The sequence below is a fragment of the Taurulus bubalis genome (assembly GCF_910589615.1).
Source record: "Taurulus bubalis genome assembly, chromosome: 6".
Taxonomy (NCBI): Eukaryota; Metazoa; Chordata; class Actinopteri; order Perciformes; family Cottidae; genus Taurulus; species Taurulus bubalis.
Window position 1 is genome coordinate 9,969,578 of NC_136594.1, and position 20,810 is coordinate 9,990,387.

General features: G+C 41.0%; 1 protein-coding gene across 1 annotated transcript in view; it reads left to right on the top strand.

Moving 5' to 3' along the window:
* inpp4b (inositol polyphosphate-4-phosphatase type II B) overlaps positions 1 to 20,810 on the top strand; it is a 127,101-nt gene that overhangs the window by 43,189 nt on the left and 63,102 nt on the right. The window contains exon 5 of the mRNA XM_079219485.1: positions 1,043 to 1,122. Within this exon, the coding sequence (XP_079075611.1) occupies positions 1,043 to 1,122 (80 nt within the window). The remainder of the gene's footprint in view (positions 1 to 1,042; positions 1,123 to 20,810) is intronic.

Sequence of the window (20,810 nt, forward strand, 5' to 3'; positions counted from 1 at the left end):
CCGATACTGATCCGGCATATTGAGTTCTGTTTTGTGTGTGGAGAGTAGAAATGTATTGAAGCTCTTTGGTGTTTGCTTACAATACCTGAAACACCTCAACTCTCAACACATTTGCTTTATTTTCAACAGCAGACACAATCGTTTTTACCTCCAGAGGCAAAGTGTGGCCTTTAACAGCTATCTAAAGCAACAGACGGGGGAAAGACAAAAATCGTCTTCTTTCTCAAAGTCACTTCATTGTTTTGCAGAACCGTGACTGGCCCTATTGTAAACGCTTACAAATACAAATAAAAGAACCGGAAATTGGTGGATAAAAGGGCTGTAAGTGATACTGTAGCATCTCAGAATCTCAGAGGAGATTGTGAACAGGCTACAGATACTTTAATTAGGATGTTTTTTTACTCCGTATGATGAAACAGGTGGAATCACCTTTGTACCTGTTGTTAATTACCAACTCTGTGTTCTTAGCATATTGTGTCCTTGGCACAGTGTTAGTCTTCCTCTCCTGCAGCAGAAGCTAGTATGTTAATGGTGTTACTTGCAGGTGCAGGACTTTTCTGTCTTTGTGTGTGTGTGTGTGTGTGTGTGTGTGTGTGTGTGTGTGTGTGTGTGTGTGTGTGTGTGTGTGTGTTTTCTACGAATGTAGATCATCACTCTTCTTTATTGATGGGCTCGTCCCTACCTCTATCTCCATGACCCAGTTCTCGTGTGCTGACACCCTCTGTTCACATCATGCCTGCAGCAAACACATGTTGTCAGAGCAGTGAGAAAGAGGGAGACAGTAAAAGAGAGTAGATTGTCCCCGTCCCTCGCATCACACATTATTTTTATATATATATATGGTATTTCACATTTTTGCTTCTAGATCACAGGTCTAAAGTCACTCTTAGCTGTTTCTAACACCTCTATGATACCATCAAAAGAAGAGAAGAGTGATCCAGAGGTTTCTTTTTTTATTGTTTTATCTTTTGACTTGCTGCAGAAACACTTTTCCCAATGTTAACCGTCTATGTTTTTTTGTATTCTCTCTTCGGTTCTACAGAGCAGCTTGCTGGGCAGTGCCACATTTTCAGTAGGCAATCTGCTGCGGGCTAAAGATGAACGACTGACCTTGAGTCTCAGGTGAGTGTGTGTTTCTGTCATACTCTGTTCATCGCCCTCTGTGTTCCTCCAGGCTAAGTAAAATTCAGACTTCAGAGTCCAAAGATTATGCTTCCTCACACAAGAACTGACAGACCAACTTAAAAATCAAACTAAGATGAGTTGGGAAAAGAAACCTGCAGATGTTGCAACAGCAGTTTCAGGAATGTTGCAGTCGCTGCCAGGGTTGTTTGTATCAGAGATGTTGTGTTGGCGTGTGGGAATACAGTACTCTGATCTGTTTTTGCTGTTGTAAATGGGGGTGGGAATAAGTGCAATTTCTCAGACGCCGTGAAATGAATGCAATGAAAAGGAATACATGTGTGTTGTTTGAAAGGAGGTGCAAAAACATTTGATAAATAAATCAAGAATGCATTTTTCTCTAATGATTTGTTTGCATGTACATGTTCTGTATAATGGTCATGAGCTTGGATGTGCTCTTTAAGTCAATCAAGCTACAGTATGAAAGCCAAAAGAAAAAGAAGAGATACCAAGAGCTTTATTTTTTAACACTCTTACTATCCTTAAACCTTGACCTTAAAAACAGAACACTAAAGCTATAATTAGTGATTTTGCCATAAAGAAGATTAGCTGTTTGCCTTTTGGAGGCTGCATTGATACAAGCAACAGATAAGCTGTGCTCCTGAACATGATTAATGGTGTGTCCTTCTTATGAAGTGCTTGAAATGATTGTTAATACGTATGATTTGTGTCTATCAATAAATGGCGACCGAGGCTTGGCAAGCATGAAATGGTAGGCTGCTGGTAGGTTTAGTTTTTGTCTGGTTTTGGGGGAGGGGCTGTCGAAATGATGCCAAGTGCAATTCATGCATTGGTTAAAAAAAATATTTTAAGTACTTGCTGCTATAGATAATTGGGACATAGCTCTGGCCTGTTGTGTCGTAGGTTTAGGCAGGAATGTGATCGTTGGAACGTGAGAGGCAACACTGCAGGTATAATGACGCCTCTCACACATTCAATTCCACTTCATATCACAGCTTACTGAAATATCCATTTATCCTTCACATTCATCAGTGTTATGTGTCCTTATGCTCGTGAGTTATACGTTTACCACAAGCACCTTTCAACTGTAAAAGATATAAACCAACTAAAACCTCAAAAATGCTGTGTGCTGCTGACACTTGTGGTCAGTTGTGAAGGGCACCGCATGGCAGCTGTTGGAATGCTCGGGGGATGTCAGTATGTGGCAGGATTCTTCGATATTAAGCATCACGATACTGAGTCCTTTTAACCTCAACCACGTTAACCAGGCAACTGAAGGAAATATCATCATCCGTTTGCATGAAAGAATGGCAGAACAGAGCGTCAGTAGTCTTCAACGATATCATTTCATTCTGTCTGTATATCACGATTTTAGTTTTCATGTATATTCTTTAGTGTGTAAAATCCCTGCAGTGAACCCGACTGTGCTGTCAGGTCTACAGATCACACTGGATAGTCTCTCAAGGCACAGATAGCTGTCTTATTGACAGCTGTCAGTTTCAAGCTTTTTCACATCATTGAGAGGCAGAAGGATTGTTTTTTTTTTTTAACAAAAGTATGACAGAGGTCCAGACTGTATCTGGCTACAGCAATGGCTGCCACTGCATTGGAAATACACCACCACCCTGATTCAGTCACTTTAGGCTATTTCATTAAGTAGTTTTCCTGAACAACACAGCGTTCTAACATATATTTCCATATCTGGTATGTTTGCATACAGACTGCAGAAATAAATGGTCTCAATATCTCCTACCTCTCGTATTTGTGAAAATATTCCCCTTTCGCAATCTTCTCTTTTCTTTCCTACTCTCTTTTGTTCTGCTTTTCATTTCCTGTAGGTGATCCCATGTCACTATGTATAATTGTATCTTGCATGATTGACTATATGAGCTGCAGTAAGAAAAGAAATAACAGCCCCCCCCCACTGCACCCTTGTGTGTTTGCACATTTGTTTGTTTGCTTGCACACTTTCATGCAGGTGTTGGTCTCGGTGTTGAACAGCAGAGAAATGTCATTTTACTCCCTTGTAGTCACACTCGTGTTTCTGGCTCATTTTGTTGTTCAGTAGTGTTTTAGTTATTCCTGCGGATAACAGGAAGTCCTCCCATGATACTTGGAATTCTGCCGCGGTGCCTTTTAACAACGGGGAAACCAAAATCAAAAATGTCAACAATTTGCTTTAGTATTTAGAGGTTGCTGTCACTACTACTGTAGCTTTCTCTGCCTACATGTACTAAAGGCTACACGTTCAACAACAGTATTTCCTGTGAATCTCAGGACTCCCAATCGGGGTCTGAGGATAAATTATTAAGAAGATAGGAAAGCAGGGAAAACAAACATTTCTGCCACTCAAATCTTATAGATTTTTTCAGACCTTGCTTCAATATTTTTCATTTTTTTCTTCTGAATAAATGGTTCATTTGACCTCTTCAGGCCTTTGAATTAAGTAAATTAAATACATAATAAAAATAAATACATAATAAAAGCACTTTGTATTACCGTTTAACGACAACAGATTATTCAACACCATGGAATTATCCATTCCATTAACCAAACCGCTTATCCCATTTAGGGTCATGGGGGCGCTGGAGCCGATCCCAGCTGACATTGGGTGACATTGGGTTAGCCCTGGACCGGTCGCCAGTTTATCGCAGGCCACACACATAGAGACAGACAGCCATTCACACTCACATTCAGAGTCTTCAATTAACCTGAGCTGCATGTCTTTGCATTGTGGGAGGAAGCCTGAGAAGCCGGAGAACCCGGAGGGAACCCACGCTGCCACAGGGAGAACGTGCAAACTCCAAACAGAAGGACCGCCCGGGATCGAACCCGGGCCCCTCTTGCTGTGAGGTGACAGTGCTAACCACTGCCCAGTTTAAAACCTGTACTGTGCTATATAATGACAGATACCGTATTTAAAATTGTATCTATAACCAAAGTTATTGAGGAGTTGCTGCCGGGTTTGGTGTTGTTGCAGCTCAAATGTGTTAACACTGCACAGCGATGCAAGCTTTAGACATACAGACACACAGAGGAAACCTGTTTTGATTTTATATGCTCTTTGCTTGTTGTGGCATCCACTGAAAAAACATTTCAAAGACGAGCAGCTTTTCTTGAGCGTGTATGGTTCACTCTGGGCTGTATGACCTGTGGACGAGCCTGTGATTCACAGGTCAAATTAGTTCCGCTGGCCAAGCAGCTCGAACGCTGCAGCACTGACATGGACAGGTTTGCAATTCTTTCGGCCCGTTAAGAAAGGGATGCTTCATTTGATGACAGTGTTCTAATCCCCTCCCGGTTGTTGCAAAAAGTCAGTTAATTTGAGTTTACTTGGCTCAGCAGAGGGAATAAGGGACTGCTTTTATCTCTACGAGGCAGGAATTGATTCCCCTCTGTGAATCTCAAAACCAATATGACTTTGACCAACTTCTCTTCATACACTTTAGATTAACGTTGGTGCTGGGCATATGTAGAGAGGGAATTGGTGTGTGCGCCAGTGTGTGTATGTGGCTTTTGCTTTTACTTTTACTTTGACCCTTCAGTAAAGTTAATTTTGCGACAGCAATGTCCACCTCGAGCTCATTCCTTTTTCCCATGAATTCTTTCTGCATTTCAGTTCCTCTCTCAGGTCTGACGCTCGCTTTCTTGTGTAACTGGTTAGGATGTTAGTCACGGATTGTTTTTGTTTCCCGTAAGGCACTACTGGTTTGATTTGGGTCATTTCTTTTTTTGAGGTGCCCGACAGTGTCACTTTGAATGAGCGGGAGTGTCGGATACATGGACTCAGTCCTTGTGAAGATCTGTCTTTTAGAGGCAGCATAAGCCCTTGAAGAGAGGATGAGGGAATTTTACCTTCCTGCAGCTCTCACACAGTCAAAAATAACACTCCGATGCTCACACTCAACGACATACAAGCAAAAGCACCGCCGACACACCTGCCTTAATAAGGCTGGATTGAGTAGTTTCTTTGAAGTCTTGACCTTTTTATTAATCAAAGAGCAGAAAACTGAAAAGGGAATTATTTGGATATTTGTTTGGTCAGCACACAAAAGTCAGTTCAAGTTTGCAGACGCCCGCGTCCGTTTCCCCCTCCCCTCCCCCTCTTACGTCTTGCTCACGCAGACATGGCCGTGTTTGGTATCCCAGCATTCAAGAACTCCTCATCTTTGCAGAGAAAACATCGATTTTATTTCTAATGCATTTTTCACAAGAGGAGCCCAAGCACGCATTGTCGACAGTAGCGATAATCGCTGAAGGCGGGTCTTGTAGCATTTTGGCGGCAAAAGTTACAGGATACGCCTGATTTTACGAGTGGATGTACTAGCGGAAGTTAGCATGGAGCTAGCGGCTTCAGAAAAGGTAAGCGACTTTACTACAAACCTATTTTTTCTCTGTTATAAGCCGTCAATCAACGGGTTCCAGGGCTCTCAAGTGTTACGCATTGAGCGTGACTGTCACGCATTTTGGTCTTAAGTCACGCCCTCCCACCACACATCGTATTTCTCACGCTGAAAAAAACCTCTAGGCTATTTAATGTGCCGCAGCGCACAAACATGACCTGGTCGCACTGCCCTCACCATGGAGGAATCAAGCACGTCTCCCCCGAATCCCCTGGAGTTCTGCCGTGAGGTGCCACTCATCAGCCAATCAAAAAAAAAGAAATGGGCTACACGAATAGCCAATCCGAAAAACGTATCTGTTGTATCTGGGTGAAATGTAATCCAGCAACCAATGAAAATAAAGCTAATAAAAATATGGGGGGGAGGGGGTTGGTCTGTGGGCATACGGCATGGGCGGAGGCGGGGGGGAGGGGGGGGTGTATGTCACTCTTACCTGTCTTAAAAACTTGAGAGCCCTGGGGTTCATAATTTTCACTTTTCATGTGCGTTTTTTTTCTGATGATTCCCTATGGTGTGTCTGTGTCTAAAACTGACTTTAGCGGTCATAATGACGCTTGTTTTCAATACTGTACAATGTTAGCATCAGGCTCAGTGCTGTGCTCACTGACAGTAATGTATTGAAGCTAGGAGACCAAGTTATCTCTGAAGAAACATTGTTGTAAACTCCCGCGAAACGGAGTTCCCGCGTCGTTTTACACCCAGCAAGTCTGCTCTTTAGTTACCGCGTCTTCGACCACAAATACTTGTTTTTTGCGATGGCTAAAAGTAAAAGTAAAACTAAGTATTCTGTCCAAGAAGCATTAGAGAAGATTTTCGAGGATTCCTCCGACAGTGACCAGGATTATGTCACAGACGAGGAGGATTTGTTCATGCATGGGATTGATCCGGTGCTAGACAAGTAAGATTAGTCATATCATGGCTGGTTTACCCTGTATTTATTTCATGTTTCACATGTGTTATGGTTATATCTTTGTGCTATTCTGGTGTGACTATATAAAAATGACTACTCCACATAGTCACTTTGGGTGGAGAGACAATACTTTTTACACATGCAATTTATTGATTGTATGTTTAGGATGTTTTGTTCATTTGACCACATTTGAGTCGTTATGACTCAAATTTAGTTATTCTAGCTTTCTGGCTGACACAATTATTTGTATTCGTAGTTGCATAAACTATTTATAATCGTATTTATTATTTTTCTCAGTGTCTATGAGGAAGATGATGAGGACTGGGAGCCTCCACAGGCCTCTATCTCTCCTGCTGTCACTCAACCGAGAAGGAAAAGAAAGTCACGGTATGTGTTTCGTCTGTGACTACAAGTATTTTGCATGCTATCATTGAACTATTACTGTTATTCTATTGTATTTTCCCATGGAGATTTCATATTTGCAAGGAGCTACAAATGTGTGAATATAATTATTATTACAGTAGTGATACCAACTCATTCTAAAACTTTTCTAACAGTCTGGATGAGAACACAGATCAACAACCTGCACCTTCTGCACCCACCCTGAAACTCACACATCCCAGAAAAAGAAGACAGCCATTGACCACACTGAGCAGAGGTCGGAGAAGAGTGTCATCCAGCTCAACATCAGCACAGCCTGCACATACCCCGACTATACAAGGGAGAGGTGAAGAGGAAGTGGAGGAGACTGTAAAATGGCGTGAGAAGGAACACCCTGACACCCAGCCTCGCCCACACAACTTTCGCCCTCATCATCCAAGTGGCCCCACTATCAGCCGAGATTCAATTTGGTCACCCTTCCAACTTTTCAAGCTTTTTTTCAATCTCACTGTGGTACGTACCATCGTCACAAACACAAATAAGATGGCACAGAAACTGAAGGCAGCAAGCAAAAAATTCAGATGGAAACCCATCACAAAGGATGAGTTTTTCACATTTTTGGCCATCATGATTTTCTGTGGACTGCTAAGGTGCCCTGCTAAGGATGACTATTGGAGAAAAATACCGCCTTACAATTTACCCTTTCCAGCATCAGCCATGAGCCGAAACCGGTTCAATACCATCTTCTGGTGTCTCCACCTCAGTGACCCTGATGAGGATGAAGAGAATGAAAAGAAAAAGGGAACTCCACAGCATGACCGGCTTTTCAAAGTCAAGCCACTTTACACTGACATGATGTTAGCCTGTAAAGCATCCTATCATCCTGGCCAGAAGCTGGCCATAGATGAGAGGATGCTAGCCACAAAAGCAAGGCTAGGTTTCAAACAGTATTCTCCACTAAAACCAACAAAGTGGGGAATAAAACTGTTTGTTCTTGCGGACATGCATGGCTCCACATGGAACTATTTTATCTATGAGGGGAAGACAGCAGAACAGTCACCAGATAGACTGGGCTATTGTACTGTGATGGAGCTTCTGGAAATTCCACTGTTGGGGACAGGATATCAATTATTTATGGACAACTTTTACACCAGTCCCAAGCTTCTGACTCATTTGGACCAAAAACGTATCATGGCTTACGGGACTATGCGGGAGAATCGTAGGGGTTTCCCTGCCACAAAAGACCACAAACTGGTGAAGAGGTCCAAGCGGGGAGACATCAGATGGCTACGAGTGGAGAAGTTGCTGTTTGTCCAGTGGATGGACACTAAACTGGTGACTGTGGCTTCTAACTTCCACCGAGCTTTCAGTGGTACCAGTGCCACGAGGAGGGTGAGAGATGATGGTGGAGTTGTCCGCAGAACTGATGTCCCCATTCCAGATGCTGTGAAGGACTATAATGCGTATATGGGAGGAGTGGACCTTTCAGATGCTCTGATAGGCTACTACAGTGTTCTCCACAAAACAATGAAATGGTACAAAAAAGTCTTCTACCACATGGTGAACATTGCTGTGACGAACAGCTTTATAATTTACAAGCAACTTGCTTGTGACAAAGGTGAGACCCCAGTGACACACAAAATGTTCAGTCAGCTCCTCATCAGAGAAATAACTGAGAAGGAGCCATCTCAGCTTTCACAGCCATCACATCCAGCAACATGTGCACCCATCTTTCCCTCTCAGCTTGCAACAAAAGGTCGAAAGCAATGTGTTCTTTGCAAGAACAAGACCCCGGTGATTTGCAGGAATTGCAACACCCCCCTCTGCCTTATTCCAAAAAGGAACTGTTATCTAAAGTGGCATGACAATCTAAAGTCATGAACAAAGACATATGTGTAGATGCCTGTAGCATATTTTTTGTTGCCAAATGTTTGCTGTCCATGCCTTGCATGTTCATGTTAGGGCATGCCTTTTATGCCTTTTTGGCCTATTTGTCTATTTTTCAATAGATCTGCTCCACTTGGAGTCAAAATTATATTTGTCATTGTTATTATTGTTTATAATGAGTTTTTCACATTTTTACAATCACAGTCAAAGTTATATTTTTCATTGTTATTGGTTATTACACACATTGGTATATGTTTGTGATTGTAAATTGTAAATATTGCTCCAATTTATGAAATATATCAACATGTACAGGAAAAAACACCTTTAGTGTGTCAAAATATCATTTGGTTACCATGTGTGCATTTGGAGTCTCTAAATGTTCTTTTTTTTTTGGAGCTCCGCCTGTATTTCTTTATAAAGAAAACACTGTAAAATGGTCATACTTTGTCCTATCTTCTTAAAGTTTGAGGCAGGAGTTCACTGATTGTGTAGTTACAGCCCTATGTTGTCCATAACCTGTAAAGATACAGCCACAGGCAGTTATGTATACTGAAAGATACTTTTTTATTTTAGGCGGACAAAAATCTTCAATTTTTACTGACTTCAACGGCCCACTGCTCTGTTTCTGTATGACCTACAGGTTTTTTGACACTTTCACAAGATACTTTAGGGGGTTTTCTTTCTGGCAATACCTCATTGGTGCAAATAGTCAAAGTGGTTCAGAAGCTACAGACATTTTAATTTTGGTACGTCACTTTAGGCGTTTTTCCTCCAAAATAGGGGTGGGGTGGAAGAGGTTAATGATACTTATGTAATCCACCTACACAATCACAACATTATATTTAAAGGCTGCAGTCTCTTTAAATGTCTTCGATAAGATGGTCATCAGTTATTTTTACCTGAACCACATTCGTTTCCTCAACCTAACGAATTAGTTTTGTTGCCGAAACCTAACAAAGTTGTTTCCTGTCAAGTTTATTTAAAAAAGACTGTATCCATGTATGGAGTGGAAATTGACATGTTTTGCTGGACATTTGTAGAAAACATACACAAAAATGCTGAGCTGAAAGATGGAAAAATGCTCTAAAGAGCTGAGAGAAACTGATATTTTTGAGGTTGTGATAATCATCTTCCCTAGGATTTTCTTATTCTTTTTTTATGAACCATGCTGCTTTAACCATAGTCCTATATTATTTTTAGCTCTTTTCATCTCACAATTAACCCTCCACACCAGATATGCCGTCACATAGTGCAGCATGCTGACTTTGCCCTGGTACCTGCTCGGAGCTCGTAGTATATCTTTCTCTGGTTGTGTTATATGGACTTGGAGTCCTCGCCTGATTCCTTCGTGGCCATTATTCACACGGAATGAAGGAGCTACTGTACCTGAGAAGTGCTCCCACATCGGAGCTGAGTAATGCATCACAGAGCCAGAATAAGTGTTTATTTAGAATGTAACAACTAATCACGATCAAAATTGGGTTCTTAATTGTCTGCTGGTTGCAAATACAGATGCATACAGTACATAATCTGTGACATTTACTGCAGTGTTAAAGCTAATGATAGCAATGTGATTTAAAGGATTTGCTGTTTCTTTGGTTTATTTATGAATTGTCATTTGTTCTTGATTGTGTTGCATTTTATTTAGATCTCAAGCGAGAAATAAATTAACATACATTTGCAAGTTTTATCCTGCCTCTCTGTAAGCTCTGTAGACAATAACCTGATAAAAGTTGTACCTGCTTCTACCTCCGGTGCAGAGTTTGGCTTTGCAGGCACGCACATTTCTAAATCTAGCACGGTTAAAATGGGGACTACAGGGACAAGCAACACAACCGCTGTGCTACAGGAGCTGGAAGGATGTCAGCGCTGCAGAGGTCTCTCAATAATGCATGCTATGTATACACATGGGAGGAAAGATTATTATCTCCAAAAAGGGAAGTGAGTCTCCATCACCCAACCACAAAAGAATATAGTGTTGTCTAAATGGGACAGTAGGTTATATGAAAATGTGCATACAATGCACAGAACTGTATTTAGTGACACAAAACGAATATGAAGTCGAAGCATGTGTGTGCCAAATTAATGACACACTTTCCCATTTTCTATTTCAGCCCTCCTGAAAGCTTTGCGTTCAGTCTTTTGCCCTCTCAGTCGCACGCTGTAGTTCCCCTTTTGCTCTTCATGCTATCTCAAAAACTTCATACACTCAGTAGGAGAGGCACTCTATGACCCAGTTCTACTGCACAGTTTGAGATTTGATTTTGATATGAATTTGTTTGCGTGTGTGAGTGTGTTGGCGTGCATATGTGTGTGCATCAGAGGTTTACCATAAGCCAGTGCCTCCGCTCCCTGGCTTCATGGCATACTCATCCATTCCCATTGGATATAGTTTCTCTTTGCTGTCCCACCAGAAACCGTTTAGCCCGCTATCATGATAATAACATTTTACCACCCCAGAGCCCTCACTATCGCCCTGTCCAAATTCTCGCACTTAACCGGAGAAAGCCACCTCTCCCTGACACTGTATCCCCTGTGACTGATTTGTATCTGCACCTGACCTGAATGACCAATTATCTCATACAGTTATACTGAAGAAAAAAATGTGTGTGTGTGGGTTTGTGCGTGCTTGTATTAGTCATGTTGTATGGACATTAATCTGTCACATGGTCACATCATGGGGACTTTCCCTCCCTTTTGGGGATAACGATCTGGTAAGATTAGTAGTTTTTGGTTGAGGTTTGCTTAAAGGTTGGGGTTTGGCATGCACTGGTTATGGTTATGCTTCAAAAACAGCATGTTGTGTGCATTAGCTCTGGGAGTCCTTCAGGGGAATTCTAAATTAATGATATCCATATTGTAAGCGGCGTGACACAAAAATGCCAGACAGTAATTAAATAACTTTTGTGTGCATATGACTGCGTGTGTGCCAAATGTAAAGCGGTCTTGCTAATTACACTACTCTGTGGAGTGACTCTTCTTCCCTCCCTCGTGACAGTCACACGCGCTCACATATGTCACCAGTTTTCACTGTATAATCATTAGCTGCTCAATTTAAAGCAGAGGAATATTTCGTCTGGAACAATTTAAATAAGGAGAGTAATTATTAAAAATACAGCATCTTTATGGTGTCTCCATTTTATCCAAGTAGCAGTGAATAGAGGAATATATGTACTGAAGCCTAGGGAAGACTAAAGGACACTTAAGGACACGGCATTTTAGTGTATGGCTGGTGGAATATGTTTCATTGTGTGTGTGTGTGTGTGTGTGTGTGTGTGTGTGTGTGTGTGTGTGTGTGTGTGTGTGTGGGATCATTTGAATGCATTAAATACAGGTGGAACGGTTGATACTTGCATCACCTTGCATGCACGTAAGCACACACACACACACACACACACACACGCACACAAATCACAAGCACACAGAGTTGCTTTGCATGCAGTATATATGGTAATACCAGCACACACAAGCGGACACGGCACGTATGCATGTATAAGAAGGAGAAAAGGCAGTCAGGTGGGGTGAAATAAATGCAGATATGGCCTCATTTTTCCTCCATCAATACTAAAAATGCTTTTTTTTCTGCACATTTCTTCTGCATAATCTGTGAGATCCCCAGGGCTTCAGGGCTCATGGGCAGAATATGAAAATAACTAACTCGGCCAATGCTGCACCGTGATATCAAAATGCAACTCTGAGAGGAGAATAGGGGAGAAAAAAATAAATATTACATTGACAGGCTGCCTTAATTACCTGCCATGACTAATTTAAGTTCCAATAAACACCAAGCAGAGTATAGAGTTGTTAACCTAACGTCCCTTTTAAACAAGGTAAGATCTATCCGGCTGGGCCAATCATTCATTGGGGGCTTCTTATAGCTCTCTTTGCAACATAACACATATAGGTCGAAGGGACGGGAAAATGAGATGTGTTAGGAGCCAAAGATGGGGGAGAGAGATTTAATAAATCTGTCCCGACGTGGTGCTGAGGCATGCTAGGGGCAGAGCTCATGCCAAGTCCTTGTCTAAGTGATGAGAGGATGATAATGAGGACGAAATAGAGGAGGTGGAAGAACCTAGGTGTATAAAATCATGTCTTACAGGTTTCTTTTTCTTTCATTTTTTTCTTATGCCATCCTCTCTTTTTGCTCTGAGATTAAAGTGGTGTGTGCCATTATTCAAGCACCCAGCTGGGACGATGTAACAGAGAGCAATACAATCTTTCCTTTTGCTCTATTTCAAATATGTGCACCAGAGAAGGTGAGGGCAAGCATAATATCCTGCCTGGCTTGCTATTTAATATCATTCTCAATAATGCAATGCCGTGTCCATTTGTTGGCATATAATGATTAAAATGTTTATATTCATTGTAGGGCGCATTGTACAATATCGTGCTGCTTCTATGTATGCATACACATATATATATATACTAAATAGTATAAAGGAAATATAGAAATATAGAAGAATGTATTGTAAATCTTTATGTTAATATAAAATCACATGTTGCACACATTTTATCAGATAAAAATCTGAAATCAAAATACCATTTTGACAACATTTTGACAAACTACTGTGTGCACAGCACACTTGAACATACACACAAGATCTCATCGAGGGATGTTGCATGATACCCTCATCTGGTAGCTTTCGATTCATCTGATCTGTGTGAAGTTTAGATCTGCAGATCATTTCATTTATGTCCCTTCTCACTAGGGTTAGACGCAATATTGCAGCCTACCGATGATGTGAAGAGTTCACAGACGCGAGTGGATAGCAAATATCAACAGAAGGTAACATCAATGTTTACCAGGAGGGCAAGCACGTAAGCGCACAAGTATTTTTTATGAAGCTCTTTTTAAATGGACATGTATGATATACCTGTCATACAAGCAAGCTTTGAGACCCATTTGGGCTTTATTTCATAACAACATAGCTCCATTTTGTTTCGTGTGACGTCACTTAAAGATCGAGGAGGAGGAGAACTGACCTAATCAGACAGTTGTGTAAATGATGAAGTCATTATATTATATTAAACATAAAAATAAAAAAAGTTACAACCTAAAGCTATATGTCCCTAATCGCACAAATTATGCAGTATAATTAGCTCAGCACAACCTCTATTCCATACTTCTATATTGCTGCTGTATGTGCAAAACTGTATCAAGGCTGAAGTAGGTTCAAAGACCAGTGTCGCCCCGGAGAGAAGGTTAATTCAGATTGTGTTGCGGTATTTGTTTTGGTGTCTGATTCCACTCACCTTGGGAGATCTCTAGAGTCACCAGCTCATTGCTGTTTCAAGCATCTCAACAAACAAGAATAACTCTCGACTATTGGATTTGTGTTTGTCCAATCATGCAGGCTGCATATCAACTGTGACATGTATCCCCCACTACCATAACAAGAAGCCAATGTTGACTCATAATGTTGACACTGTTTGGAGTAAACTAAGATCTGGGCTGAACTGCAGAGATCTGCTGCTCGGATGCATTCCCATTATTTAGTTCACCTACATTTACATAAATGGTCACAAAGGTTCTGTTCTCTCACTGTGTGTGAGTCAAAGAAGTTAGGATGTGTGCATAAATTTGTTGTTTCGGACATTGGCATGCATGAAACACACACACACACACACACACACACACACACACACACACACACACACACACACACACACACCACAGGGGCTGGTAGTGGTGTGGCCAAATTCTCCATGTAAAAGCCTTCATGGTTTTGTAATGAAGGCTGACTGTGTCTTTGCAAAGAGACATTCATTCTTTATTTAAGGTCAAGGTCAAATCTATATTGTGTTGCCATAGTGCAGTAAAAGTATACTACACCAAAGTATTTTGTCTTACTTATGTACCTTTGGTTTTATGTTGTGTTACTCTCAAGAAAGATGGAGAGATGGAGAGAGATAACAATATGTACATCCTCACTAAGGTTTTGGCTTCTTTCCATTTCTCTTTTTGTGTCCACGAAAGGAGGAAGCACAGAGGTTATATTGTTATTATTATTTCAGTGTAGTGTACATACAATCCACTATTTGCACAAAGTGAAAATGCTGCATCTTAGTTTAATTTTTTTCTTTAGGAAGACACATATTAGCGATGCGGTATTGCTCTGTGTTTTTATCACCCTGAGAAGGAGCAGCATGCTAACTACTTGCTTTGTCTATACCAATGACTTCAACACGGCTCACTGAGAGTTCTGTGCTGCCTGCATTTAGAAATGTTAGTTTCCACAGCAGAGTTAGGGCTGACCTTTCTTATTGCTTTTTAAGGTGACTTATACTCCCTTAAGCTGAAAACACACTGCAGCGCGTCGTATTTTAGATTGCACCAAAAAGAAGTGTCACGCTGCAGTGGCGTATTTTTACACTGTGTTATAATTTTTTTTTCACTAAAGTAAAAGACTCCCCCTCTGCATTAGCTTAAAATGATAGATACCCACTACTTAAACTTAACTTCTCACCCGACAAGCCAATCTCCAGAGCTATGGCTCACCAGGGGATATCTTTTTTGCCATTGTCTCTATAATGACGGCGTTGTGGGTCGTGTAGTTCGGGATATTTCTCGACCTCAACAACTTGTCTCTCCTCATTCATTCATTGATGCACACAAGAGATGGCAACAGCAATGGCTGAGGAGAGACGAGTTGAAGTTGCTGCCAAGAAGACCTAAGGGAGCCATGATGTACAAGCAGTGAACACGTTTTCAGGGGCTGCGCGGCCGGAAATAGTATTGTGGCAATAAGGGAGGCATAAACTTACGCATAGCCCTGTGTTTTGGCCTTTCGGGAGGCTTAGCCTGAGACTCAACTCGTTGATCTCCAATTGCACACTGCACATATTTTGTTTTGAGTTTACTCCTCGCCATGTTTGTGTCTGACTATAAAAATAGTACGTTTAGATATTCATTTTTATGAGCTTCAAACTGGAATTTGTTTAGCTATTTAAAATAAAAGAGAAAAATGCCCTGTTTAAATTGTTTTACTCACACTTGAGGCATGGCAAAAGAGTCTACAATACAATATGTCAACGTTTGAATTTGATCACTGGTTTCCATTCCGCTCATAACAGAAGACAATTACCAAAATACGGATGAACATATGGCTGAGTCCGACCAGAGTGTATTTAAATGGCCACTGTACAGAGGATAATCTATTGTGATATCATGGCTTTTAGCGCCACCCTCTTCAGAGTTTCCTTCCAGGTAGTGTGGACAATCTAACTGTACATCCGGTGATGCTTACTTCAGATTATATTGGTAGTCCATACTTGCTGGTTAATGTTTTGTATGAACTGTATTCGGCACAGCAGACTCTTGATATAGGTGTGAAGTAGTCTAATTTCTATGCAGGTATATTTCCCACACGTGAAGCTCTTTACAAATAGGATCTATTTGTCAGCTATTCCGCATGAACAAGTTTTTCCATGCAATTGTCTTCACTGAGACCCACACACAGCTGCAGCAGCTGATTATTTGTTTTGAGGTAGCAGATATCAACCTGTCCTTGGCACATCTATTAACAAATTCCATGTTACGTTACTTTAGAAAAGCAGTCAGTCTTACTCTCTCAGATTCTGTGTTGTGAACAGTTTGCTACAGTCCTGCAGTCTCTTTCTGCACATTCTCTTTTTCTCTTTCACACAAACCTAGACTCATTTCTACCAACATACAGACTTTTTGTTCTTGATGGCCTGAAAGGAGCAATGTTGCGTCGCTAAGCAACTCCACAAATCCTGCAAGAACATATGTGCCTGTCCCAAAACTGAAATGGACATATGGTGGAATAAATATATGGTTCGATAATGCAGTAATTTGCCCAAGAAAGGCAAAAAAACTGAGAAAATACTATTTTGAAATGACTGGTCATGGGTTAATCAGGACTTTAAACTCTGCAGAGAGAAATATATAGATGAGGGAGAACAAGAAGAACACCAGCTGAGGCTTTTCTCTTTACTGAAGCCTAGATAAAACAACACTGTCACTACTGATAGTACTATATCATGGTTCTGTTTGCTTGCTGTTGGAAATGAGAGTCATTCTTGAACTGGGATATAATAGTTCGACAAACAATCACAACTCAAGAGTCACTCACAAGCTTTTTCCAGAGTTTTCAATTGAAGCCCAAATGGAGTTTGTTCAGTTTTCTTGGCTTACGGATTTCATCCACGGCCTTTCTCGGTTTATAGTTCCTGTTTACTTAAAAGTAGAGCGTGAAAGCTCGTTCTTGACCTTGGAAATAGTTTTACATTTTTTGTAATTAAGAGTGATAAACAAAATAATGTGATATAGTTGAAGGTCCCCATAAAATGTGGATCTTAGGTGATGATCGTTTTATCTGAGAATGTTATTTATCCTAAGTGCACTTTAGAATGCTTGGTAACATTGTAGACTGATTTGCTGCACTAACATTTGTTAAAGGCTTAAACCAAAGTTGGGGAGCCAAGAAATCAATGACACAATCATCATCAGCCTTTATACTGCAGTCCTGCTCTCAGGGCACGAGGCACCAAACCAGCAACAATAGCGCTCACTTTCCATCTGCTTTGCTGGAGCTGATACACACAATCTTTCTTCCCCTCTCACACACAGATACATGCACATGGTGTTGTTTGCACGCAGCATCCCCTTCAATCCCCAGATGAAAGTCGTATGGGAACACAGACGAAGGCTTGTTAGTGCTTCCTCCACTGAGGTATTCCTCGAGGCTTGGTTCTGTTCGGTCCCCAAGGAGCCTGAGCATAGATCATCCTGACACAGTCCTGTTGCATCTTTCCAGGAAACAGTCACATAACATTCACATGCCACATCTCATGTCTTTCCGCTAAATAGGAAACTATTCCTAGCAGCCGGAGGCGCTTAGAAGTGCTAGTACGTGGATTTCGTTGCCGTTGGACAGAGCCAAGCTCGCTGTTTCTTTATGCTAACCACCACAAGAGTGCTGTCAATCTTCACATTTGTCTTTTACGCCTAGTTCACAATACATGACTTAAGCCCTGATTTTTCAACCTGCCAATAACTTTTGGAGCCCCAGATCAGAGGCAAATAGAGTGGCTATAGAGTGAACATGTGTGCCAAGAACAACATCAACAAGCAAGACTGCAAAGAAAGTTCAGCGGATTGTTGGTATAAAAAACTTGCGCATAGCATTACGTCATTTCCACCGTGTCACTTCTCGCGGGTTTCATTACAGAATGTAGTCAACGGTCAGTCCTATCGTGTAAAAACCACAATGACTCTCGGTTCAAAAACGGCAAGTTGTGCAGTGTGAACAGTACAGTGTTGGCTTCTCACCAAGAAGGCAAGTATTTCCCAAAACGTTGAACTATTCTTTCAAAATATCCTCATTGAGCCAAGCTTTACTATCTTCTACTGAGAAAAACAAAAGACAAAATTGAACACACAATGTATTTAAACACTAATTTGCCTCCAATCCTCCAGTAAGCGCATGCTTGCCAGACGGCCGTGGCGGTCTAGATGCTGTTGGCTGACTTCTTATTCAAGAGCAATTACGGAACAAAACCTCCAGTTTGACAGAGATGAAAGGAGACTTTTTTTTGTCGGCTCTTTTACAGTTTGTTGAAAAATAATTATGGAGCCCCAGTGACTCTCTGTGGCAGCATCTACGCTCTCCGTTTCTGACTCATTACCCTTCAAACAGACTGTGATTTTCTCTGCAGTTTTTCAGAATCTGCTGCATTTGTCTGAACGGATTTTAGTTTTTTTTTCTCCATGTTTTGCAATGCAGCTTGCAAGCTTAGTTTGACCCCCGACCACTTAAGTGTCGACAGTGTAGTATTCATTGAGTGAGTGGTGATGAAGGTCATCATACTGTACGCTCTGTGTCACTGCACCACCGGTCCTCTCCAACTCAAACGTTGTCTCCACCCGTGCTCATTCAATTGTTATTGATCGGCACTTAGCTTTTAAATGCCTTCACGCTGAATGAATGTCAGCCATCTTCGTCACAATGGTACACAACTGGATGCGATAGAGTTGAGATTATGAAGACAGTTTGGCCCTTTTCGTCTTTACTGTGACACTGCACTGTAAACACAAGTATAATGAAAACGTTGTGCTACTGTAATAAGAACTGTTGCTATATGTACCAAACAGTCTTGATTCTCTGACCCATTCATTAACTCAGCATCGCAGAAACCTTGGTGTCATTTGGTGACAAACATGTAAATCAATGGTTCAGTCCTGCTTTCATCATCTCATGAACATCTCAAAGACCATTTCTGTCTCTCAAGTATCTGGAAACCATTATCCACTGTAACTCCTTGCTCTCTGGCATCAGCATAACAAAACCTTCCCCTGTGATTTGTATTGCTGTTTTATGACATTTAGTTACTTTTTGTCTTTTATGTGTCTTCTGTTTTTATTACAAAGCCCTTGTGTTTAGAACGGTGCTATATAAATACAATGTATAATTATTATTATTATTATTATGTAGCTCACAGTATTGGAAGCAGACAAAGGATAATGTGTCTGTGTTTAAAGGGTGAGATGAGGAATTAGGAGACTGAAATTACAGTTCTGCTTGTGATTGATACTTGGTGCTCACCCAGTTCATTCAGCATATCTGGCCATAATCCAAATTGAATATCATTCGGCACAAAGCAAGGGATGTTCACGGCGGTAATGGCCAATACCACGTGTTCTTGATTTTGTGTTGACACATATGAACAGGCTTATTGTGTCAATTCTAGTGTGTGTGTGTGTGTGTGTGTGTGTTTTATAAGTGCAGTAGCCCCTGATACAGACACCTCGCAGATAGTCCCTATTGTATAATACTGATATCGTGGGTGATATGAAATAAATAGAACAACTCATTGTTGAGGAGTTGCAACATAACACATGTTAATATATGATACATTAAAACTAAGATTGGTGTAGATAGAATCCCAATATTCGTGTAAAGTTAGAAATGACATACAATAATCCAAATCTCTGTACTGAGTTGCTTTCAGGAGATTACAGGAATATGGATCTCAGTGGTGACCATGAAATTCTACGGATACATTCTTGTTAAACTCAAATGAGCTTCATGCTGTCAGTTGCTAAGATGGCTGCTCGAGGGCCAACCAATGCAGCTCAATACATGCATGAGCACCACCTTTCCAGTCTCATTAGCGCCATACAGTCCCTTGGTGCTAACATTGTAGCCATGCTCCATGAAATGAAGCTTTTCCTCAGCTCGAGTTCTGATAGGTCCCTGTGGGCCGGTGTAAACACCACAGGCGGTGGAGGTGAGGTTTCTCGACTCATTTTCTTCACCACATCCCGACACCACAGCACATGATCATCTTTTTTAGGTCACCTTTTCCCCATGGCCGGTGACAATAATGGGCTTGACTAAACAAGACATCGGCAATCGTTGATACGTTGTATTATTCTCGAACATCAAGATTTGACATGCAGTAACTTCTGCTCACAGTTGTAATGGAAAGATGCAATATATTTCTTCATGTGTATGGTACAATATCCATTTATATTCATATTTGTGAAGATCACTATCGCCATAATAGCTGGTATATTAATGTAGATCAAGGGATTTTCTGGTAGAGTTTTCTTTGTTCTTTTCCTACATGAATAGCTTTCTCATCATCTCCCCTGTCTGACTTTTCTGAAATACTATGAAATGCAAAAACATTGCACACAGCAGTAATCAACCACATAGTTTTGAGCCCCAGCCTTGATTGATGGGATTGGTGAAGAAAAAAAATAGCATCCTTTCTGTATAGTTTTTCCACCTTGCTTCTTCTGTGAAAACAGCTTATCCCAGACTGTTTCTGACACTGGTTAAGCACTAACATAAAAGTAAATGTAGTGTGAAGACACTTCTCGTCATGCAAGAATACAGAAGTGTGTGTGATGGGACTGGAACAAATAGGATGCGTTAAAACTCACAAATCTTCTGCAAGTATGCATCCTGGCCCGACATAGCTCCTATTCTTATTATTACAGATGTATTGCAGCAGACAAAATGCTTTTTTTTTTACATTGCTTAAATTTGCATGATGTATTCTGGATAAATCAAGCTAGTTTTTGCTTGAAAAATGTGATTCTTGCTCAACCT